Raw genomic sequence first — 25,772 nt, 5'->3', positions numbered from 1 at the left:
TCACGCTAATAAATCATTTGTAAAGCAGGGACACCTCGGGTGCATGGTTGTCGGGTCAATGTAAGGAGCTATTAGGGAAGCTCCCTACATCACCCTTCTGCTTCTATCTACTATTTGCACAGGAAAGGGAGCACGTGAAGAGCGGAGTTTGATCATGCCTCTGTTCAGAAGCCCACAGTGATTGCCCATCTCCCCCAGAAGGAAAGCCCGGCCTTAATTACAGTGGTCCACAGGCCCCGCAGGATCTTAGGCTCTCCAGAGCTGCAAACTTCATGCCCCTTCCCGGCTGCATTTTCCTCCAGAGATCTTATTATTTTTTCCCCCTAAAATATGAATGTAGGGCACCTGGGTGGCTCAGTTGTTAAACGTCTGCTTCAGCTCAGGTCATGATCCCAGGGTCCTGGGATCGAGCCCTGCATCGGGCTCCTTGCTCAGCGGGGACCCTCCCGCCTGCTTATGCTCTCTCTCAAATAAAAAAAAAAACTTTAAAAAGATATTATGAATGTAGGAACGAATACTGTTTGTACACACGCATCATATAATACTGTAGGTTCTACGGTGAGTTACATTCTCTTCCCCCGGCCAGGGGTTAGTGGTCTGAAGGGCTAAAGCTTGGGGGTTTACGGTGAGTACCTTCTAGGATCATGTGCCTTCGGGAAATCCAAGATTAATATTCACTGCCTGAACAACCTTGTATGGATTATTTCAGCGCCAGGCACTCTGGGCTGGAAATATTAATAGTTAACACTCTGGCGCCTCCACTGATTCATGCAGTCATTCAACAAACATTTATTGGACGCCTCCGAAGTGCCAGTTCTTACTGACTGAGCTGCCGGACCCCAAGCCGAGCTGTCACAAGCGTCTCCCTCGGGAGCGCGGCGCTCCTTGCACACCCGGTGCCCGCATTTGGGGTGGGGGCGGGGCAGGGAAAATATCCGGTCCCGCCAGCAGAGGGCGTGCTCCCGCCCTCTCCGCAGGCTCCGGACCCGCCGAGGCGTCCCGGCTCCCACGCTCGCTCCCGAGCGCGCCCCCGCCCGCCGCGTCACGTGACGCGGCCGCGGAACCTGAGCTGCCGGGCCCAAGCCCAGCTAAATTCGTTGCCGGTGGTCGCCGCGGGTGCAACCACAGAGGCTAATCCGAAAGAGTGCGGAGGCTCGCGGAGTCGATGCTTCCTCTTCCGATTCAGGTCGGCTCCCGCTGCCTCCTCCCCGGTCGCCGCTGCCGCCTCCCCGAGCGTGTGCATAAGCTCTCTGGTGTGGGGAAGCTCCGGTGACCATGTAGCGGGGAAGAGCGAGGAAGCCCCAGGTGCCCGGGACGCGGTCGGCGCTGTCGGCACGCCTCCGCGGCGCCCGGCACACCCCGGTGCGGGCCGGCGGGCCGCTCGGCCCTGCTGGGCAGCCGGGCCTCCGCCTGTGGCCTGGCCCCGAGCGCCACGAAATCTCGCGCCGTCTCGCGAGAGGCGAAGTTGAAGGAACATGGCGACGTCTAATCTGTTAAAGGTAAGACGCTCCGTCCAGCCCGGCTTGGACTCCGCGCCCGCCGCCTCCGGCGCCGCGGGAGAGGCCCGGTTCGGGTTCGGCGGCCAAGTGTGAGCGTGCTCGGGGGCTGTCCGCCGCGGGGGAGCCCGGGGAGCGGCCGCCGGGGGCCGCACGCGGGTGTGTGGCCTGGGGGTCGGGAGGCTCCGGCTGTCCGTCGCGCCGGCCGGCCCGCGGTGCGCAGGGCCCGAACGAGGGCAGGCGGCGAGCGCGGCTCGCGGGGGGCGGCGGGCGCGTGGGGCTGCTGTGCGCCGACCCGCCGGGCCGCGGTGCTCTCGGGGTCTCCGGGGCGGCGGGAGTCCAAGACGCGTGAACGGGAAGCCCGAGAAAACGCTGCCCCGTCGGTCCCAACGGCCCGCCCGGCCCCCGCCTTCTGAATCTCCGGCGGCCTCGTCCTGTGCGCGGAATTCCGGTCGGACAGCCGGCGGCGCCTTCCCCCGCTGCGCCTCTGCTCCCGCCCCCGTCGCCGAGCCCCTGTCCTGTTTCCCCTGGAGACGCCCCCGTAGCCCCAGGGCGGCATCGGGGCGAGCAGTGCCGCGGACGCGCTCCGCCGAGTCACCGGGTCCGAGGCGCGGGTTAAAGTTGGTTTGCATCCGTGGGATGGCAAGGGAGCCGGAGGCCCGGAGGGGCGCATTCCCTGCGCTCGGAAGGCGGGGGGTGAGGAACACATGGCCAGACGTAACGAAAATACGTGCGAATCCCCTGGAGCCCCGCTCGCGTCTTCCCTACACCGCGCACCCGCCTGGCGGATGGGACGGTCTTACGGAATGCAGACCAGATTTTACTAATTGAAGAGGCGATATAGCTTCTTTTAAAAGGGGGAGGGGCCTAGAGCGAAACTCGGTCCGCCCCTGCGAAGCTGTGTGGCTTCGGGCAAGTTCCTTGACTTCTCCGTGCCCAGTTCCCTATCACTAATACGGCATCTGTCTCTCAGGAGCGTTGTCAGGGTCGAGCCCGTGTGTGTAAGTGCTTAGAACGGCGACTAAGTGCCCACGACTTGTCCCCGGAATTACTCCGGTGCTGTCTCTGAGAAAACGAATTCCTGGGAATGGAGGCAGCCCTCCTGCTCTTGTCTCGGAGCAGGACGGCAGATCCTGACAGATCCGGGGGAAAACTGTTCGCCCTCTGAGGACTCCTGTTAGTGCGTCCCACGTGTTGACATAAGCGGTAGCTGATGGTCCTGAAGCGTGTTTAAGAAATAATTGGGTTCCTGGTTCTTTGTGGGGTTTTTTTTTTTTTACTTGATTACTTGGATGTAAAGCAAGGTCTTATTCCCCCAAGAATTCTGTCTCAGAAAAGAGCAAATCACTTTATTCCACTCCCTGCGAAGCCTTACAAAGGGTTGTTTGGAGGAGGTGCACGTCTCGAGCTGCTTCGGTAAATCCTAGTTGTGCTCACTTTGTGGAGATTCTGAATCTGCATGCCCAACACTCACCTCTAGATTGAGAAAACTGCTTGAACGTCTAGGAAATGGGCATTTAGGACTTAGGTTAAAAAGTTCACAAGGATTCAAAAAGTTCTGTAACTCAGACAACTTTTATAAATTAAAGGAAGGTGATAATGCTTTGAAAAACCGGGTAAAATGACTTATTCACCCTAGTGAACATGAAGACAGATGCCAAAGATACACTGGAAAATTTTCAATGAAATTGTTTTATGAAGTGTTGGAAAGGGGGAGAAAGAATTTCTGAATGTTATTTTACATAGTGTGTGATTTTAAGTACACATAACTAACATCATATAATGGACATTATAAGTAGACATTTGATTCTTCTGTCTGTAGCTTCAAAAGTTTACATGTTCAAGTTGGCCAGAAAAATCTTTTTTTTTTTTTTTTTTCTTTCCATATTGGGAGTAGGGAGGGGGCTTTTCTCATGTTCATACTTAAACAAGTAACTAATTAAAAAGTGAAAAGTTTGTCCTCTTGGAGAAATGTAGTGAGACCCTGCCAGGGTAGACCCATAAAATAATTCATAGGATCACCTAAATTCAGGTCTGGTGGTACCTTGAATAAAGATAGAGCCGAGTGGGGTGTGGCCAGGTTAGCCTCGTTTGCTCTTTGGACAGGACTAACAGACTGGTTCATAAGATGCATGCCTTAGACATTGTGCAAATAGGTTTCACCAGACATATTTGACAGAATTATCATGTCCTGTGGTCAAAATGGAGAAACGTGGCCTAGATGAAAATACAGTTAGAACTGGATTCATGATCATAAATAGCTGTACCTGAAGAAGGATAAGTGATAAATCATCAACCCTGAAGGGAGGCCTGTAGTGTCCTGCTGAAAAAATAAGTTTTCTTCCTATTCGCCAGTAACTTGGGTGGAGTTTAGTTTATTGAGTTTGTGGATGACAGTTTGGAGGGATAGCTAATATGTTACGAAAGATAAGATTCAGAACTTTGATAGGAAACTTAAAGTCAGAGGGCAAAGCAGTAAAAACCACCTACGTTTTTAATATTGGCATTTGATATAATAATGATTATATTGTCTATTGAAAGCAAGTGGACTATGGCTGGATTTTGGAAATCTAACATGCAAAGATTTGTGTTGTGTATTTTGTCATAAACAGTTACCAGTGTCTTGGGGGTTTATATCTCCCAAAACCTTTCAGTATTACTACTTTAAGTTTGTTTTTTTTAACGTGTAATTCTGGTTCCTTTGCTTTGGAAGTATCTAGGCCCTAAGTGCTATTTTATTCAGAAAGTTGAGTATCCTACCCCAAATAGCAGTTGTTTAAATCTTATTTTGCTAAGTCTCAGCCCCATTTAATTCTTAGCCTATTACTGTATGCGGTTAACTCCTGTGGTCAGTACCACACATTTTTCCAGTTTCCCCTATATTCTGTTTTTCAAGGCACCTGCGGTGTTGCTTCTTGGCTTGTTCTTCAGCCTTCATTTCCCCTCCAGGACCTGCCAGCACATTTCAGGCCCCTTATTCTGGCTTCTATGGAGTAAAAAAGTTCATGTATTTCCGCACATAAAACTTTGGCCCTTTTTCCTCTTGCCATTCATTCCCGAGGTTGTTTGAAAAGCAGCCCCCACTTGCTGCCTTTACAGTTCTTCACCTTCTTGCTTAACTTACTGTGACTCCACTCCCTTTACCCCCACCTATTGACGGAGAAGCTGCTGGTCTCCAGAGCAATGGCGACCTCCTGATTGCCAAATGAGATTTTTCTCCGATATTATTGATGACTATCTCTGCTTCTCTTTTGATTTTTATGAGATTCTCTCCGTAGTGTCCTCTGTCTCAGATCACTAGTGTTTTTCACTGACCTCCCTCCTCTCCTCCCTAGTGTGATTATTTCTCAGGAGTTAATCTTCAGCCCTATTCTATCTTTGTACTTCTGTTTCTGGGGCAGTCCTAACTCCCATGATTTCACTATTTTTATCTCTTAACTCTGATCTGAGCTCTGGACCAAAACACAGTTCTGACCATATCACTTTCCTGCTCAGATACCTTTGATGGTTCAAATTCTTTGATACCTTTCCAGTTGGGTCTTCTCCCTAATATCTCTCTGTCTGCCTCCCCTGTCCCCTCCTGCTCTCTTCCCTCTCTGTCCCCCTCTCCCTCTTTCTCTCTGTCTCTCATACCCCTACCTCTACCTGGCTGGTTCCTTGTTGGTTCACTAGTATACCACTATTTCAGTATTGGCCCTTAAAATCCGTTTTTATTAAGACCCAGCCCAGCAGCGGCTCTTTCTGCCCACGGGTCCTGTCCCCGTAAATTCCTCCCCTCTTCTTAGTGCTCCGGAGCACTGCAGCACTTCGGTTTTAGCACTTGCTTTATGCCTTACATGTTAGTTGCACAGTCTGTTTGCGTATCTGACTCCCTTTCAGGATTGTAAGCTCCACTGTTGCAGCGTCTAGTGCATTATCTGTGCATTGTAGATGCTCACTAAATGAGTGTTGATTGGTTAAAAGGAGGAATTTCTGGTTCTGTTCCCTTCTAATTAGATTTAGAGAGAGGGAGAGAGAAGGAGGTAGAAGTATAAAAACCAATTCATTAGAGAATCCAAACTTGAAACTGAAATAGGAGGCACGCTACTGTTCTCAGTGGAAACTTTTTTATTTTTTGAGAGGAAAGAAAATGGAAATAATAAAGGAGTGATTCAGAGTGTCTATAGAATTCATTATTAAAATGATTTCATTAGACACATATGTACTAGGCACCACGAATGATACAAGGATGTGTAAAACATCTGTCCTCTTTGGGAATTCACCATATGCTACGGGAGGTTAAAAGGTACTAATGATTTTCTCTAAGGCAAGGACTTAAGTAGTGTTACCAAACTCTGTGGTCCCTCACAGACTGAGGAGATCATTTCTGGTGGATTGATCAAGCATTGGAGTTGGATTCTGAAGGGTGGGTAGACTTTTTATAGGTGGTGATTAAGGTAAAATTTGGTGGGAATGGAGAGGAGATTGGTTGGCTGCTCTGGAAGCAGGACTGCCTGCTCTGTTGCATGCTAGTGATTCTTTAATCTCTCTGTGAACATAAGTGAAAGCCCTATTTAGAACCTAACTTGTCAGTTTTCATTGAGTTGGGAATTGCCCTTCCAGATGGGCATGTGAGAGGCACATGATCCTTAGGGCCGCCTGCCCTCCCTCCAGTGTCCCATCCTTGAGACATGGTTACATTTGACACAGCCTAGGGAGAAAAGGAACTCAGGGTTATGTATGTTCGTGGACTAAATTAGTTACTATAAGTCTGTGATAAATGGCAATGTGAGCATTGTTCACGTTCTATGAAAATAAATGAGCAATTACCATAATCTGGAGGTGATGTATATTAATGCTACTGACAGGAAGTGACAGTTTAGGATAAACTTTGAGAGATCAGTCATTTATCAGTGGATTAGAAAAGGGAAATTTTAGACTGCAGGAGGGTATCAAGAGGACGCTAGAGATCCATCTAGGGGGCAGAGAAGAAGGGTGGAGAAGAGAGAGAGACAAAGACAGGTGTTTCTTTTTTTCTTTTTTAAAGATTTTATTTATTTGACAGAGAGAGAGAGCAAGAGAGGGAACACAAGCAGGGGGAGTGGGAGAGGGAGAAGCAGGCTTTGCGATGTGCAAGGAGCCCGATGCGGGGCTCGATCCCAGGACCCTGGGATCATGACCTGAGCCGAAGGCAGACGCTTAACGACTGAGCCACCCAGGCGCCCCAAGACAGTTGTTTCTTATTGGACATTTTGCTAGGCATCCTGGTGAACCCAGTTGTGTCACAGAAGGCCATCTGACTCGTGCCTTGGTATAGTGGGTGTAGAGTGAATTGGTGCCTGATGGACTCTGTACACAAGTAAACAAGTGACAGCTCTGGTTAAAACACTGGTCATGAAACATGTAGTTCAGGTGGTATCAGGGATATTTGATCTTTGTAATGGGGTTTGTTCATTCTCCAGAATGTAGGCACTTACTCTGTGCTGGATACTGTTCTAAGTGTGATACAGTAGTGAATATGACAGACAAGTCCCTAGTCTTTGGGGCTTACATTCAAACGTGTGAATACTGACCCCAAAGAAGTAACACATTGGGTAGTTTTTGTAGAAACGAGAGCTATGATGGAAACGGTGTTCAGAAGATGGGGGCACTCTTTTACTTATTTACAACAAAATAATTATATCTTTTTCCCCTAAATACTGCTTTCAACTATGTTCTGTTGAATTTTCCTTCCTTGCCACTTGATGACATTTCAACCCCATCTCCTAGCTTTCTGGCTTTTTTAAAAAGTCCTGTTGGTCTAAATTAAAAATTTCGATCTCAAAGCCAAATTAAATCTATATGCTTAAACCCTTGGCTTCAGATGTGCAGAGAGGAGTGGGGGAAAGGCAGTTTTCTTAGGTTGGTTTAGGAAGGCCTCTGGGAGGTGACATTGACGCTAGACTTGAATGATCTGCATTCTATTCTAGGCAAGGTCTTGAGGTGCTGTGGTGAGCTTGGCTTATTTGAGGAACACATTTAAAAGGGTGGTATGGCTGGAACATAGTGAGAATTGCCAGGATTCAAATATATACTGGAGTTTTGTGGTTCTTTTGGTTAATGGGGATTGCAGATGTGGTTTTAAAATCACATAACTGGGAGTGCTGGTGGCTTATAGATCATATAGGAACCCACACATTCAAATAGCCTCATGATTTACACGGAAGACCTGAAATACACAAATTGAATTACTTTTGTAAAGTAATTAGAATGCCATCATTGGATATAATTCATAATCAATAGGATAGGGACTTCACAGAGGGAACAAATACAAATCTTAAATCAAATAACCTCCCTGTGTCATAGTCAGAATGTTATGGGCATGAAAGTGTGCAGGTGAGGTAATTGCTACTAGTGTGTCCATGTCATTATTTCTGGTCTTCCCTCAACTTGTCCTTTAACTTTTCTTGTACCTTTGTCATCACGAGGATATTACAAGAACAACAAAGAGAAACAAGCATGCATTAGGAAGAAAGCAAATTACAGAAGAAAAGTTTAATTTTTTTGTCATGTGTTTGGGGTGAGGGAGATGTTCTAGGGCAGTAATAATAACTAAAGTACAGTAATAATAACTAAGTTCTGTTTTCTTCCAAATGCAACTTTTTTTTTAGGATTTTTTTTTTTTTGTAATCTCTACACCCACTGTGGGGCTCGAACTCACAACCCCGAGATCAAGAGTCACACGCTCCATTGACTGAGCCAGCCAGGCGCCCCCAAATGCAACATTTGATATCATTATAAATTGTTGTCATAGGATTGCTTCTACAGTTTGATGGCATGTGTTTTGTCTCATATGTTATGTAGGGATTTCTGGACATTTCAAGGCAAACCAGTTGTGTTATTTTGTTGTAAAGTGAGTAATTTAAAAATGATTCTTAGTACATTTTGCAAGCTAATGGACTTTTCTGTTTTTGTTCACTCTCCTGTGTTAAGCATTACTATTTTTTTTTTTAAAGATTTTATTTATTTATTTGAGAGAGAGGGAGAGAGAGCACATGAGAGAGGGGAGGGTCAGAGGGAGAAGCAGACTCCCTGCTGAGCAGGGAGCCCGATGCGGGACTCGATCACAGGACTCTAGGATCATGACCTGAGCCGAAGGCAGTCGCTTAACCAACTGAGCCACCCAGGCGCCCCAAGCATTACTATTTTTTTAGTATGTTTTATATGTGCACACAAGGAATTATGTACCTACCTTTTTCTTGGGATTAAATAAAATGGAATTGTTGCAGATGAATTCATTGTTTGAAAAACCACTCTTGAATTTCAATAGGAAGTGTGCAGAACTTTTTAAATAACATATTCTAGAAAGATCTATATGGCATTTTTCATTACTGCCCTATAACAAACTTTTCTTCTGTAGTTTCCTTTCTTCCTAATGCATGCTTGTTTTTCTTTGAAACAATCACCGTGGCTATAGATAAGAGATTGTAGGATTTGACTGTCAGTTTGTTTTAGAACTGATTATTCCATTAGGGGATACTTTTTTAGATATAGCTGAATGTACTTTATTGGTTCTGGGTAACCAACATATTATATTAAGAGATCCTGATTTCTTTATATTGATTAGAGTAAGAAAGGGAGCTAAGCCTTTGTTCACCTATTTTTCTTTCTTTGATCTTTTTTTTCTTACTATTTTCATCCTATCTCTCCTCTGTTTCTGAGAAACTTGACACTGATTTTTTTTTTTTTCTCAGCCTTGTGGGGGAGACATTAAGTAAAGAACAATTTAGTAGTAAGTATACTTTTATCTTATTTAAAGAGGAACAGTGAACACAGGAAAAAAGAAGAGAGGCCAGGAGTTAGAACTTCAGCATTTGCTTTTATTGGACAGTACATCCCAAATTGAACTTACCACTTCTTCCAAATCTTTCAGCTCAAATGTATTCCTCCCCTGGCGTTTCTTCTATGGTCGGCGCTCTGTCAGTTACTCAGGTCAGAAGTCTGAGAGCCGTGTTGCATTATCCAATAGGTAAAACACACACATATTTAAGGTATCCTACTCCCATTAAAAAAAATGAGAAAAAAATGTGTGGGTTATGTATGTTTTCTTTTTTTTTAAAGAAAATGTTTTGGACCTCTAATATATATTTTAGAACTTAGTATCCTTTGTATTTTGAATTATATTGGGGAGTACCAGTGAGGGAGCTACTCATAAGTCATTTGAGAGCTAAGGGCCTTAATACTGCTTTTGTTGAGTCATTTTCAACTTTCTCTCATTCCTACGTCTAACTACCACCAAATCCTGTCACTGTAGGAGAATTAGAAGCAATAGTAGTTACAGTAGGAGTCCCTAATATAATAAAGATAGCCAGCACTTTATTTCATCCACGTTTAATTATTTCATCCATGTCTCTCAACATTTTACATGTCTTATTAAATCCTGTAACAACCCTTGCACATAGATAACTTTGTCAAATCCATTTTACTTAGATGAAACTGAAGCACAGAGAGTTTAAGTAACATACTCAAGGTCACACAGTTGGTAAATGGCTAAGTCATAATTCTTTCCTTACAAAACCACTTCATGGACATCTCACCAGTAGCATTGTCTCCGTGTAGGGCTTCATCATGTATTGCTTATATGCACTGTTGTGGAGGCTTCCTGTTAGACTGTTCTAGTTTTTCCTTCAGTGAATTTATAGATGATCATTTAGGAGTTAAATGTAACCATGCCAATAGCCAGTGGCTGTTTCCCCCCCATCCAAAGAATTTTTATTTAATATGTTGTAATCTGTTACTGTCATTTATTTTGCTTAGATTAAATACTTTCTTACTTTCTGACACAAAAAGGTGTTCCAGGATCGTCTCTGCCCCAACTTTGGAATTAACATTTTTCTCTAAGGAACCTTTTCATGGACTATGGTATTGAGAAATCAGGATCTGGATGCTAGGTATGCTAATTGTTATTGGGATGTTGCTTCTCCCAGGCCCTCCCATTGGGCTGAGCTAGGACACGCATGCACCCACGTGCATGCGCACACATACACACCCTGTGCTGATTTCTGTATATTATCGAAACCAATGAGTTCACCCCAGTCCTCCCAATTCCAATAAACTCATTTCTATCCTTTTCCCTTTCCATATAATGTGACTTCTTTCTCTGACAGTGAGAAATCTCATTGACACTGGCTTTCGGACTGAGTTATTCAGGAAGGAAGGAAAGAAGGGAGGAAGCTATTACAACATTTTTAATATGTATGGATATAAAATTAGCTATAAATTCCTTAAACTCAGAGTTCTTTAACAATTAAAAGATAGTTACCAATTAAATACAACACTAAAAACTCAATAATATTTAAGTGAACAACACTAGCATGACAATTTTTAAAGCAAGATTTATTGAAATATGACCTATATACAGAAATGCCTATAAATCATAAATGTATAGCTGGATACATTTTTTATAAAGCAAACATACCTGTATAATCAACGCCCATATCTAGAAATAGAATATTAACAGTACCCCTGAAAGCTCCCTCTCTCTTGCCCTGTCCTAGTCTCTAATTTGGAACCCCCGCCCCAGGGTAATCACTATGCTGACTTCTAGTAACTGTAGATGTACTTTGTTCATGAACTAGTGTGTACTCTTGGGACTTTTTTTGCTCAACATTATGTCTGTGAGGTTCCTCTATATTATATGTTAAATTTTTGTTGCTGAATAGTATGCCACTATTATGAATATTTCACAGTTTATTCATCCTATTGTTGATGGACATTTGGGTTGTTAATAGTTTTTCACTATTGAGAATAGAGATACGATGTACTTTCTGGTACAGGTCTTTGGTAGATGTATGTATGCAGCTCAGTTGGAAGTATACCCAGAAGTGAAATTGGTGCGTCACATATTATACATACATTTAGCTTTCATGGATCCTGCTAAGTAGTTTCCTAAGATAGTAGTACCAGTTTACATTCACCAGAAGGATGAGAGTTCTGGTTTCTCTAAATTTTCTCTAATATTTAATATTGTCATTCTTTTCTATTTTGGCCTTTTTGGTGATGTGTAGCGTTATTTCATTGGGGTTTTAATATGTATTTCCCTGATGATTAATGACGAGGGGTGCTTTTTCATATGGTTATTGGCCATTTAGATATTGGCGTGGTAGAGGGTCTGTTCAAGTGTTGTGCCGGGGATTGGATTGGATTTTTTTTCCTCTCTTACTGATTCTTACGAACCTCTGTATGTTTTGGAGAAGAGCCCTTCTTGGATATATGTATTAAAATAACTTCTTCCACTCTGTGGGTAGCTTTTTCACCTACTTAATGGTATCTCTTAAGGAACAAAAGTTCTTATTTTTAATATTGTACAATTTATGGCTAGTGATTGGTTGTAAGTCATACAAATGATCCAGACCCTACTTGTGTTAATAGCTTATTTAGCTTTTTAAAACAAAAACAAAATTAAGAATTTATTGTTATACTTTTGAGCCTCAAAAATATATCCTGGGACCCTTCCAGGAGTCCCTTAACCACAATTTAAGAAATACTATATTAGAATGTGAGTTCCTTTGAAGACTTTTCATTTGTAAGTCCAATGATTAGCATAATTCTTCAAGTACATTAGGCACTCAAATTTGTTGAATGAATAAATGGAACAAATGAATGATGAAGCCCCCCAAATAAGTTACTTTTACCAGTACTGTTACTTTTGATGTTGTTTTTTTTCCTTAAAATTAGTTGTTTGGGTTTCTAAAAATTTAGGCACTATCAGAATTTGTATAAAATTTTTTTTTCTCTATAAAAGAAACATAAAGGTTTTAAAGGGAAGTGTAGTTTGAAATTTCTCATTTCATTGGAAAAAGATGTTTAGCTTTTTGGAAAAGTGTTTTCTTCTGCACCGTGTTTAAAGATAAATATGTCTTTCATATAGCGGTGCTTCTGCCTTGTGGTTTTTAGATAATTGCCACTGAATTTTTATAATCATAGATTTTTTTTTTTCTGCAATTTTTTTTTTTAAGTGAAATTAAGTCAGGGGTTGGATTCTGGCCCATAGGTTGCAAGTCCTTCCATTACTCATTCAGGAAAGACCCAGGGAGTAGGTAAGAATAAGGCTCTAACAGGGGAACCTCCCTGGCTCATTCAGAAGAGCATGTGACTCTTGATCCTCAGGGTCATGAGTTCAAGCCCCGTATTGGCTGTAGAGATTACTTTAAAAAATAATAAAACCTTAAAAAAAAAAAAGAAGAATGAGGCTCTAACCGAACTAAACTGCTTGGATTTGTAGCCCAGCTCTGCCTTATTGTCTATAATCTTAGGGAAATAACCTAACCTAATCTCAGGGTATAGTGTACAGTTTTTTTCATCTATAAAGTGAGAATAATAATATCACCAAACACAGAGGGTAGTTTTAAAGATTAAATGAATTAATACTTGTAAATATTTAAAACCATACCAGACACGTAATTAGTAGTCAGATATTATAAAGTAAAATGATCAAAATTGATGGAATGAGCTACATTGAAGATTATACTGAACTTAAATAATAGAAGTTATAAATAGCTGAACTCAAATTTATTTAGTGTTATTGGATATTCAGACTACCCATTTTGCTATTTAGAGATAAGCAAAAGGAAATCCTCTTTTGTATCACAGTTATCACATGTAAAAATTTTATTGACTGTAACCCCAAATTAGTTAAGTGCCATATATTTGCAATGAAAGAAATAGTACAAAATATTGTAAGGGAGTGATTAAACAAAAACAATAAAAATATAATGAGAAGTTTTTTAAATGTCACCCTTCTGTAGTGTCAGTGTTAAGCATCCTACTCTGATTACCCTCTCCTGTCTTTCTAACTCATTTTAATGTTCTTAGTCCAGTAATCTAGCTTCACTAAGGCCTTTAATTCATTGATTCTACCACCTTATTGTATAGTGTCTGAGATCTGTGAGTTGATAGTTTTTATCAAATTAGGAAACATTTTGGTTTCTATTTCTTCAGATAACCCCCCCCCCCAAGACTCTGGTTATATGTAAGTTAGGTCATTTGATGTTGTTCCATAGCTCCCTGATAATCATTTTTAGAAATCTTTTGTTTCTGTGATGTTCATGCTTTCTTCTATTTTCTTGAACTTGTGAAGTACATAATAGCTGGTTTAACGTCATGCTCTACTGAAACTATCATTCATGTCATTTTGGGGCAGTTTCTGTTGATGGGTTTTTCTCTTGATGATGGGTTATATTTTCCTTCTTTGCCTGCTTGGTAATTTTTGATTGGATGCTAGACATTGTGAGTTTTATGTTTTGGGGCCTGAGTTTTTCAAATATCCTTTAAATGTTTCTGGATTTTGCTTTGACACAATTAAGTTAACTTGGAATCAGCTTGATGTTTTTGAAGCTTGCTTTTGAGTTTTGTTAGAGTGGGTCTGGAACAACATTCAGAGTAGGAGTACTTTGGCTCCGCTATGGATGCAGTGCCTTTCTGAGGACTCTCCCTAGTGTTAAGGAGCATTTCTGCCCTGGCTGGTAGGAGCACAAACTGTTCTTAGCCCTTTATGAGCCCTGCTGATTGTTCTGTCTACTCCTTTCTAATGGACCTTTCCCCAGTCTCTGATAGTTTTCTCACATGCTTGTGCAAGTCAGAATTCGGTCAAGGGCTTAAGGCGACCTCTCTGTATATGTCTAGTACAGCTCTCTTTTTTCTGTCTGCATCACAAATTTTTGTCACCTTGTCCTCTCTAAACTCTGGCTCCTAAGTAAAACGTCCAGGCTGTTTGGATTCCCCTGCTTGTGCTGAGGCTTGGAAACTCTCTCTAGGCAATATGTTGGGCATCTGTAGGGCTCGCCTATGATGGTTTTCTTGGGAAGTACTGTCTTGTACTGCCCTGTGGCTCTCTAGTTGTTGAGGCAGGAGGGGGAAATCTGGCTGTTGTTATTCCATTGTGGTTGGAAGCAGAAGTCTGTCTCTTATCCCAATGTCCTTTCTCTCAGTTTTACGGGCATTTATTCTCTGTTCAGTCATTATAATCACTCCCTTGAATACACTGTGACTCCCCTGCTTCTCTCTCATTTCACTTGGGAAAACCACAACCCTGGTTAAATCATCTCCACCTTTCAGTTGCCAGCACGTGTGTGAATGTTGCAGGCAAAAAAGACACATCTGTGCTATTTTCACTTTAAATCCATGACCAGAGTCTGTAAGTGAGCCTAGTCACACTACCATAGCCATTTATTCTACTTCCCTAGATACCTGTTTCATATCTTTTCTCTCAAAATTCTAGCACCTCCTCCCCCATCTTCCAAGGCATTTTCCTTTTTTCTACATCACTGAGAAATTGAAGCAATCAGAAATGAAGTTTGCAGAGTGGCACTTACATCATCTCCCCTCCTACCAACATCGGCATGTGTGCTCTGCCTCCCGTCTCAGTGAAGAGTCCTTTCCTCCCCTCTGTACTCTAGGCCCCTTTCTCTCTTGCCTACCAGGGCAAATTAAATTCAAATTCTCCGGCAGTTTCCCTCCTTTTCTCCCACATCATCAATAATATATCCTAGAAGGTGCCCATCAGTATAAAAACCATACTGTATTTATCCCATCATAAAAAAATTTTTTTGACTCCCTCTCCCCGTATCAGCTCCCATGCCATTTCTGTGCTCTCATACAACAAAAGTGCCACGAGTTGTCTGTACTTTTCCAGTTTTTTTCCTTCTTTTTCTCTCTTAATTCCACTCCAGTCAGGCTTTTGTCCTTAGCGCTCTTTGAAATGTTCTTCTATGATTAATGTGAAGTCTCTGACTTCCATGTTGCTATTTCAGTAGTCCTCCTGCATAATCTTTCAGGAGCACGCACTGCACGTGATCACTCCCCCTTTCTTGATACGCTTTATTCCCTTGGTTTCCAGGATACCAGAGTCTTAATTTTCGTGCCACCTCTGTGGTTGCTCCTTCTGTCTCTTTTCCTGGTTCTTACTCTTCTTCCCACCTCTTAATGTTGGATGCCTAAGGCCGCAGGCCTGGGTCCTCTTCTCTCTTACGTTCACCACCTTGGTTCAGTAACAAGTTTAAAAACCCATCTGCACTCCAGTGACTTCCGTATTTTAATTTCCTGACCAGACCTTTCTCTTTTAATTGTAGAGCTGCTTATGAAGCTGTGTATTGAACATCTTCAAGGGGCTGTTGAGTAGATGTGTCAGACGCAGCCCATCGGAAACCAGATGCCAGGGCTTTGCTTCTGAGCCTGTTCTGTGGGCAGTGCCATGCTTCTTGCACATGTCAAATGACAACGAAAACAGTGCAGTAACGAGTTTGATGTCCTTGACTTGGGGGAAGATGATCCGTGGGTTGAGGGAGTGCAGTGCTTAACAACCTGGGGAGAGAGGACTCTTCCTGAAGGGTTTGAGGGGAGAGAGGACTCTTCCTGAAGGATTTGAGGCAAGGGCAGGGTTTGTAGAATGTTAGAAGAGGTGGTACAGAAACAGGGCCTGATTGGTTAGGACATTGGAGGTTTCCTTATGAGGTGAGCAGGCTCTCTTCTCAAGGGTGAAACACGCTAACTAAAGCCGAGTTGGAGGACTGTGATTGGTGTTGGGTTTCCTTGGCAGTGAGGTTTTTCCCACAAGTGCAGGCTGACTTAGGTTTAGATTTGTGACATGGGCAGGGCTCCTGGAGTGGACTTCATTTTGTGGGTCTTGATAGATCAGACAAAAGCCTTAGAGTCCTGCTTTACTCCGTTCTCTCATCCCAGATGCATACTGTTGGGAAATCCTACTTAGTGCCACCTTTAAAACATAAAATGTAGCTACTACTCCCTACTTCCGTTGCTGCTGTACTGATCCAAGTCGCTGTCACCTCTTACCTTGCCTCCTAAACTCATACTCAGCTTTAGCTCTTGTCCCTTATAATGTATTTCTAACATTGCAATCAGGAAGGTTTTTAGATGTAAATCAGTCATGTCACTGCTTGCTCAGAACCCTCTCGTTGTTTCTCATATCACTTGTAATAGAAGCCACAGTCTTTATAATGGTCTTCAAGGCCCTGCAAGATCCAGACCTCTTTTGCTTTGCCTGACTTCCTCTGTTCTTTCGTCTATCCTTACTCTGCTCTACCTTGAATACATCGAGTATGCTTCTACCTTAGGGTCTTTCCAGGGGCTGCTTCCTCTGCCTGCACTCCTCCCTCACGACCAGCTCCCCACTGGCCTCCCCAGAGCCCGTGTGTTTGAGAAGAAGAAAGCCTGTGAGGGCATTAGTTGGGCTGAAAGGAGCGAAGGACAGAGGGGCAGGGGTACGGCAGATGTTGAAGTCTTGGTGAAAAAGAGCCAGTGGGCGAGACAATCCTAGATATACTAGCGATTGGTGAGTTCAGCCTACTGTTATTGTGAGTAATAATGAGAGAAAGCAGAAGAGACTTTGTAGCAAGTTAACAGAGATGAGGGGGTCTTCAGTTAGCCAATGGAAATGTTCATAAATCAGGGTTCATAATTTGAAGGTCCCTTCACATATTGATAAGGTACACTCTTTCGTAGATAGTAGATTTGGTGTTCTGCTGCTTAGTTATGATTTAATGATACGCTCTTCAGTTTAACAGAGAATAGGCCAAATAATTGCTTGAGCATTATTTTTTGACTCGAAAAGATTAAGAGAAAACATTCAGTTATTGAATTCCTTCTTTAATTCAGTATTAGGGGAAAATGTTTCTGAAGTTAGTCTTGTATATTTCATCAAACAGAAGAACCAAAATGTGTTTCCTGTTATTTTGCCATAGCTAATAGGTTTCAGAGTCTAACCAGTATTTAATTTACCTCAAACACCTGTTTACTCCAGTCCATTGTACCTTTTTGATTTTTAATTGCAGGATTTATACTATGTTTAATTTTATGAATTGCCAGAATTGCTAAGGGAAATAGACTTAGTTGATGTTGTAAAGTATCCTCTAATTAAGGGTTTATATAATGATTCTCCATGTCATAGTCAAGAAAACTTTCTATGGTTCTTTCAAATTTGTTTATTTGCATGCTCCTCCCTCAGAGGGAACAGTAGAAAAAGTGAAGCCAGCCATAAGGTTAGTACACAAATTTTATGCCGTAGAATTACACATCTGATTCTGAATTTCTCCATAGCCAACACTTAAGAGCAAAGTTACCTACATGATTCACTGAAGTCTATAAGGTAAAAACGAACTAGTTCGGGGGAAAGCACAGCTAATCCCAGTACAAAATTTTGAATGAATATCACTCGTGGGTGCTTATAATAAGAATGTTGTGATTAAAAAAGGTACTTGGGGCAAGACAGTACAGTCACTTTTAGGATCATCAGTGTTCATGGATATAGGAGGTGAGCATGGTCTGGCTGTGACACCTGTCACCTCATTGATCAGCAGGTTGATGTGGCTGATCTGGCTGACTAGGCGGGTGTCCCCTCCTTCCCTCACCACTCCTCCCGAAGCTGCAAGCTTGGTTAAAGAGGATGACTCTCCCCGATAGAGGATGACCATTCTTTGGTCAAGGGTATATGAATAGCTGTACTCCCCTGCTAAAACCTCCAAACAAGCTCTCAGGGTACATTTGTAGGAGAGTGTAGGGTAGTCAAACTTGCAAGACTCCAGACATCCAAATGCAGCCCTGCATGTGACCGTTTGCCTTTCTTAAGAAGTTTAAAAGAAAAAAAAAAGAAAAACACCAGTGTCCATGGACGTAAGATGCATCACTTGCTTTCACAAGAGTTTGTTAGTCAATGGTTCTTAACCTGTTTTTGGTCATAGATCCTCTAACATTTTTATGTAGTTTTCTCATGAATTTACTAAATATGCTGATTCTGAACTCAAGAGATTCTGATCCCAGTAGGTCTGAGTTAAGTTTTAGAAACTTATATGTGGGGGCGCCTGGGTGGCTCGGATGGTTAAGCATCTGCCTTCGGCTCAGGTCATGATCCCAGAGTCCTGGGATCGATCCCCGCATCAGCTCTCTGCTAGGTAGGGAGTCTGCTTCTCCCTCTCCCTCTGCTGCTCCCCCTGCTTGTGCTCTTTCTCTCTGTCAAATAAACAAAATCTTAAAAAAAAAAAAAAAAAAAGAAAGAAACTTGTATGTGAAACTGCCGCACTAGGTGATTCTGAGGTGGGTTCTTGTTAGCCCGCATGTTTAGAGACCTCTTCTGGGTTATAATTTTAGGGAGTTTGCAGATTCCAGGTGGTTAGTCTAGAACCTTATCTGATAAGAGTGAGCAGCATCTTTAAGAATGTTATGTAGTAAAAACAATAATGAGTTCCGTAGGTGTGTTTGGAAATTTCTCATAAGCATGTTAGGAAGTGAATGACTTGTGTGGACATTTATTGGTGAAAGCAAGTCACGTGGCCCCAGTAGTAATGACTGAACACATATGCTCTCTCTCTCTCTAGTAATGTAAAGAATTGCTGACCTCTTCTTCTTAATATTCAACCACTTCGCATTCGTGGGATAAACCATGTGTGATTATGAAATATCATTCTTTTGATATGCCACTTGTTTAATTTGCTAATATTTATTTAAGATTTTCGCACCTATGTCCTTGTTGAATTTGTATAGAGTTTCCATTTCCTGTGCTTTTCTCACCAGTTTGGTATCAGGGTTTTGTTAGTATTAAAAAGGGGGATGGGTATTTTTCTGTTTTGTTGTTGTTGTTGTTGTTTTTTGTTTTTTTCTCAGTTTTCAGAGTTTATATAGAATCTCAGTATACTTTTTGTGCGGAATTTAGGGCAACTATAAAATTAGAAGGCACAGTCTTTATACACAAGATCCCCCTCACTTCTCATACCAGCTACAAGTTTGGAGGGTTCCCAAAACCACCCTGAGGTTCAATAATTCATTAGAAAGACTCATAGATCATGGTATGGCTTATTTTGGAGAAAGGATACGATTAAGATCTGCCAAAGAAAGAGGGCAGAGTGTAGGAGGTTTCCAAACACAGAGCTTTCCTGGTCCTCTCCGCTGTAGTCAGATCGCATATCTCTCTTGTTCTTACTGTGTGACCGTGTGTATGGAGTACTGCTAGCCAGAGAAGCTCACCCAGGCTTTAGCATCTAGAGTTTGTTTTAGATTTTTATTTTTAAGTAATCTCTACACCCACCATGGGGCTCAAACTCACAACCCTGAGATCAAGAGTCGCACGCTCCACCTACTGAGCCAGCCAGAGTTTTTCTTTTTCTTTTTAAGATTTTATTTATTTGTCAGAGAGTGAGTGAGCACAAGCAGGGGAAGTGGCAGGCAGAGAGAGAGGCAGGCTCCCTGCTGAGTAGGGAGCCTGATGCGGGACTCGATCCCAGGACCCTGAGATCATGACCTGAGCTGAAGGCAGACGCTTAACTGACTGAGCCATCCAGGCCTCCCTTTCTGGAGTTTTTACTGGGGCTTCATTATGTAGGGATGACTGATTGATTGCTTGTGGATAATCTCAGTCTCCATTTTGGTTAACCCAAAACCACCTCCCAAAGTTACAGTAGTGTTTCTGGATTGGTCAGCCCCAACCCTAAGGACTCTATGGGTATGGCCAGTTCCCTCCCTAAATCACATTTGTTAGATTATCCAGTTTGACCCAAGGTTACCAGGCAAAAAACAACTCTCTTATCAGACACACACTCTGAGAGCCCAGAGATTACCTGCTACAAGTCAAGGACAAAGACCAGACCTTCTCCTTGGGCAAGGCCAAATTCTTTATACGTTTGTACAATTAATTTTCTTTTTCATGGTGTCTTCCTGTGATTTCTTGAAACCACATTAAGTTTATAGGGATTCCATTATGGAAAACCGATTGTTTTAAATTTAAAACCTTGCATTTCTCTAGTTAACTCTTGAAAGACAAAAATAACGGACACTTTTGATTTAGCTGCATTTAAATTAAACTACTTTTTATCTTTTTTTTTTTTTTTAAAGAATAAAGGTTCACTTCAATTTGAAGACAAATGGGATTTCATGCGTCCGATTGTTTTGAAGCTTTTACGCCAGGAATCTGTTACAAAACAGCAGTGGTTTGATCTGTTTTCGTAAGTAATCTATTAACTCTCACTTTTTGCTAACGTAAAGGAAATTTTGGTGATGCATTTCTATACCCAAATGGAATGCTCACTTTAGACTGGACTGTTTACCTGTTTACAATTATTATTAGTCCAAGCCCTCTTCTGAATTCAGTGATTTGCTAGGGGGACTCCATCATACACAGCTGTGGTTTATTACAGCAAAAGGATACAAAGCAAAAGCAGCAAAAAGGAAAGGCACGTTGGATAAAGTGTGGGGAAAAACAGGCGTAGGCTTCCCACAGTACTTGTGGAATCACATAGGAGACAGTCTCTCCAGCAACAGAATTGACAACCAATGTGATAACGTTGTCTACCTGAGAAGTTCTTGCAGACTCAGTAATGAGAGTTTTTACTGGGGACTAGTCACATAAATAGCCTCTGCTTGGTATGTGCCCAAATTCCAGATTCTCAGAAAGATCAGGTATTCAATGTAAACCATATAGCTTGTACATTTAAGGCATAGTGGGACATTCTTACCATCAGGAAAGTTTTATATCAGGGTAGGAAACTGTTGACCATTTAAAGTTAACTCATTATCAGTAGGATACGATGGGGCAAGGTAAGGCCAATCCATAGTAGTGATCTCAGTTGTCTTTAGAGGTCCTAGATTTAGCTAGTGAAAATAAATCCCATCAACCATGAAGTTTATTTTAGGAAACCAGGTGGATTTCTCCTTCACTTTCTTTCTGTCTTTTTTTTTTTTAAAGATTTTATTTATTGATTTGAGAGAAAGAGCATGAGCAGGGGGAGGGGCAGAGGGACAGGGAAAAATAGGCTGAGCAGGGAGCCCGATGTGGGGCTCGATCCCAGGACCCCAGGATTATGACCCGAGCCGAAGGCAGACGCTTAACCGTCTGAGCCACCCATGCGCCCTTCTCCTTCACTTTCTATATGAACCTTTTTTACACGGCCTGAGGCGTCAATTCAGGCACAGTGCAACTCTGGCCCCTAAGTTGAAGCGCACCTGAAAGCTTTCCAGGGTTAAAGCAGTGTCATGGTCATCAGAGCACATCCATGAAGAAGTATAATCTCAGAGGGCATATGTGGTACCCCAGAAACAAAAGTTTACGATTGTTAGGGTACTCCAGGAGAGACCTACGTTGGTCAGGTAGTATACGGTAACAAGGCCCCCCGTTTCCCTCCTCCCAAAGGACCTTTAGCTCTAGAGTTCTCATTCCCATTCTGTTAATTCATTTCAGGCCTTGTTTTCAGATGAACTGCCTGAAGGAAATTAGTCCCAAATAGTTTTGTTTATTCGTGACCAGTGGATTTGCCTCACTAGTGTGGATGATGTTTCGAAGGGTTCTGTGTGGAAAGCGTAGGAGTTGGCTGCTCCCTGCTGTCTCCGAGCCGTGGGTTTGATTTCAGAGCACCCACAGCAGCGAGGAAAGCCAGTGCTGGGAATTTGCCTTCAGGAGGACAGCAAAGCTTTGAAGAATCATTCTGAAAAACAAAAAATCATTAATGTCTTCCTCCTCTCCTTTGCTTTCTCAGGTGCTGTGTTTTGTTTTTTCTTTCTTGTAAAACCAGTGTGTCCCATTCAGTAATGACAGATTTTCAATTTTTTCCCACAATCATGTGGACTTGCAAGAGGAGCAAATGCATTTTTACAGAAAAGTATTTTTTATATCCCTTAACTAGAAAGATGTGTTTGGGTATTGGTCTGGATGAAATCCCAAATGTTTAGAAAATTTTAAGGTAGGTTTATGTCACCTCCCGTGCCTTTGTCCTGATCATTTATGTAGTGAGCAGCCTAGAAAAGATCCACTCCTTTCTGGAGACAGCTGTGTTTAACAACCAGGTTGTTTTATTAAGGTGTATGCACAAGGATGGTGAGGTGAAGGTGAGAGAAGTAGAGCCAGGTTGTTATTAATCCATTGTTGAAAACTGAACACGAGTCAGTAACAGTGAGACCTCGCGGAGAGGGCATCAGGAGTCCAATCTGTGAGGGGTGGGTCCCTGCCCTCCCATTGGCAGCTTTCGGCAGTCACCGCAAGTCAGGGGGGCAGTTAGTGTCTGTATCAGATAAATAGACCAGTCAGCTGCTTGACTTCAGATGGCGCCATCAGGAATAAGCCCTTCTCTGTAGGCATCTGGGAGTGATTCAGGTGGTCCAGGCAGAATCCAGGATGTTTTCAGTTTACGGCTCTGCAAAGGGTATCTGAAATCTGCAGCAGTCCTCCTGTCAAAGTCCTGTTCACTGAGCACGTGCTTGCTTTAGTTCAGCACAGCTTATGTTGAGCTTGAAACAGCCAGTAACAGACAGTATCAGGTTTCAGCTCAGAATCAGATCTGGGCAATTAAGATCTGTGAATTCAGGATTCTAAAAAAGAGCAACTTTTCTTCTGCAGCCGCAAAGCCAAGATGGCGACACACAGACAGTCATGTTCCAAGTCCAAATGACAAGCAGGACTTTGCTAAGTAAGGCCTTTTTATCTTACCAGTCTGAGAGTCCAAATTGCTCAGAAACATGCACATCAGGCTGGAAAATCATCAGCCTCTAAGGGTCAGACATCTGATTTCACAGGAGCTCAGTGGCAACTCAAAACTGCTTTTTAGAACTCCAAAAGTGTATTTCTAGCTGAAGATTTCCTTTGTTTTTATGTTGTCTCTCTTTTCTCAGACATACCAATAGGTAAAAATAATAGTAAATATCACTTTTTCCGTTCAAACACGTTAAGTTCCAGTCCCTTCACCAGCAGCTTAAGGCAAGGAAGTTGTGTCCACTAACTTTTTGGGGGACGGCCTTTCCTGATAGGTGCAATCCCTGTAGCATTTATGAAAGTACAAGCATATAACATTTTACATCTTTCTTGATCATACATCCAGATGCCATAGCCACAAAATACAAAGCCATCTTTTAAACCTCCCCTTTCTTCCCATTATACATTTATTCAGACCCCTAGCAGCATTGACATTGTTAGAGTTGCTGGGAGAACCTGGCTGGAATGCAAGGGGCCTGGAGGGATTGCTTCAGCAGCAGCCGTTGGGCTGAAGAAACAGCTCGAGTGGTTTCCTCTCCCTGCAAGCACCTCACCCCCAGCATTTTCTCCCCTGGTTTATCTAAATCTTTCTCCCACCCCAGGATCTGACTTAAATATTATTTCCTCATGGCTCGGGGTGGTGGGGGGAGAATAATGCCAACATTTGACATTTTTGGTTCACCCAAAGCTTAACTTTGGGCCTTTTCTCTTCCCATTTGGAGGCAAGAACAAAACCAAAGGTGTTAGCCAAGGTGTGCTTTTTCTCTTGTCACTCGAGTTGGCATGGCTGAAAGCAGCCAGGGGATTGAGCGAGCTAACTCTCCAGGGGCTAGAGCTATTGTTTTCAGCTTTCCTAGGTAACCCTTCTCTCTTAAAACATATGCAACTCAGCTGCTGTTTCATACCGTGGATGACTTTATAGCCACCCAAACAGCAGAGGTTCATCGTCCAGTCACTTCATCCTTACTTTTATCAGACATTGCTCTCACCATGTTTCAGAGAGTCCCAGCTGGTCTAGTGAATCCCACTTCTGACACCAATTGTGTCAGCAGTCTAATGACCACCTCGAGGTTCAGTAATTGCTAAGAATACTCATAGGACTCAGATATGGTCATATTCATGGCTATGATTTATTACAGTAAAATGCAACAAAGGTGTGGGTGGCAAATCCAGGGGAAACCAGGCGCATATTTCCAAGCATCCTCTCCCATTGGGGTCACACCGGAGACTCCAGCAGCTGATTGTGACAGCACATGTGGAAGTCTGTCTGCAGGGAAGCTCATTAAAGACAGTGTCCAGGGATTTAACTCAGGGCTGTCACATAGGTAGCCTCTTCCTGACGTGAACTGAAGTCCCAGACTCCTAGATGAAAAGCAGGTATTCAGCATAAATCAGATTGTTTACCTAAACATTTAGGCACAATGAGCGATTCTCATCAGGAAACAGAACCTTCACAAAGTCCAAGTTCCCAGATACCAGCCAAGGGCCAGCCTTGCAAGCACATCTTCCTAAGGATAGTGGTCTCAGACCTGCTCTAACTTTTCTGTGTATGCTCTAGTGGAATACTCTGTCGGGAGTTGTAGATGTGTGACTGAATTATCCATACACATTAAGCTGTTCTCGTTTTTTCTCTTTATCACATAAGAAAATCTAATTTACCTAATGTAGAACTTGTTGCATAATATTAACTTATATGCATGATTCTGCCTTTTGAAAAATTAAAGTTCAATAAACAACTAAGCCCTTTTAGAAATACATAGCATTCATGTATACTTATATTTTCCTTAAATTATTTGATTAAACTATTTTATGAATAATATGTTGAATGTGGTGAGGTTTTTTTGTTTTGTTTCTGTCAATTTGTGTTGATTATATCATTTATCATCTAGAATGATGCTTGTTTTTTGTGCACTTCTGACTGGGAGGAGGGTAATATGATGGTGTTCCCTGCTTAAAGTGCATTTCTAAGCAGAAATAGTCAGTACCTTTGTACTTGCTCTAGTTAGTGGTCTCATCACATCATTTTTAAAAATCCTTGATCTCCTTGGAGTTACCCAAGGTAACTTAATATGTAGTCCTTTTAGGTTAAAGGATTCTTGTATATCTTAACATGTTATCACCAAAATTGCAAGACCTACATTAATTAAAACCTTTCAAATTTTAGGGCTGCTTGGGTGGCTCAGTCATTTGAGTGTCCAGCTCTTCGTTTTGGCTCAGGTCATGGTCTTGTAGTGGTGGGATTGAGCCCCACATTGGGCTCTGTGCTCAGCGGGGAGTCTGCTTCCCCTGTCCCTCTCCCTTTGCCCCCCCACCCCGCTCTCTCTCTCTCTCTCTCAAATAAATAAATCTTTTAAAAATAATACTGTAAAAAAAAAAAACCTTTCAAATTTTAGCCTGTTTGATCACGTAAATTAATAACATTCAGGTTGCTTTTATCTTTCTAAATTTGAGATACTAAAGTATTGTTATTAAACTCCATTGACTATTTGCTCCTTTTTTTTCTCATATATCATTGATTCTCAGTAAGAGTGCTTTTGGCATTTTAGGTGGTTATAAAAGATTGTCTGGCATATTGTGGGATGTTTATCACCTCTGGCCTTCACCCTCAGACTCTAGTAGTGGACATTCCCTGTGTGCCACCACCCCTCATTAGTGAAACAAACAAACAAAAAGCTCTGGTACTTTTCCAAATGAGCTTCTGTGGGGATGGTATGTTCCTCAGTTGAGAACTACTGCTCTAGACACTTATTTGGTTTGACCCTGGTTAATGAAATTGAAGCCAGAATTAAATCATA

The 25,772-nt window shown here is 42.4% G+C and overlaps 1 protein-coding gene across 3 annotated transcripts in view; it reads left to right on the top strand.

The window, feature by feature from the left end:
• Positions 1–1,152: 1,152 nt before the first annotated feature.
• The window catches only part of CUL5 (cullin 5), a 93,054-nt gene continuing 68,434 nt past the window's right edge, over positions 1,153–25,772 (top strand). The window contains exons 1-2 of one of the 3 annotated variants that reach the window (XM_078059056.1): positions 1,153–1,499; positions 20,352–20,461. In XM_078059056.1, the coding sequence (XP_077915182.1) occupies positions 1,476–1,499; positions 20,352–20,461 (134 nt within the window). In that variant the 5' untranslated portion in view covers positions 1,153–1,475. Of the gene's footprint in view, positions 1,500–10,380; positions 10,406–20,351; positions 20,462–25,772 lie in introns of those variants that run through there. The other 2 variants (XM_078059057.1, XM_078059058.1) reach the window with 2 other exon arrangements.

The sequence above is a fragment of the Halichoerus grypus genome, chromosome 11 (assembly GCF_964656455.1).
Source record: "Halichoerus grypus chromosome 11, mHalGry1.hap1.1, whole genome shotgun sequence".
Lineage (NCBI taxonomy): Eukaryota > Metazoa > Chordata > Mammalia > Carnivora > Phocidae > Halichoerus > Halichoerus grypus.
The sequence above is the reverse complement of the archived record's forward strand: the minus strand, read 5'-3'. Positions and strand labels throughout refer to the sequence as shown.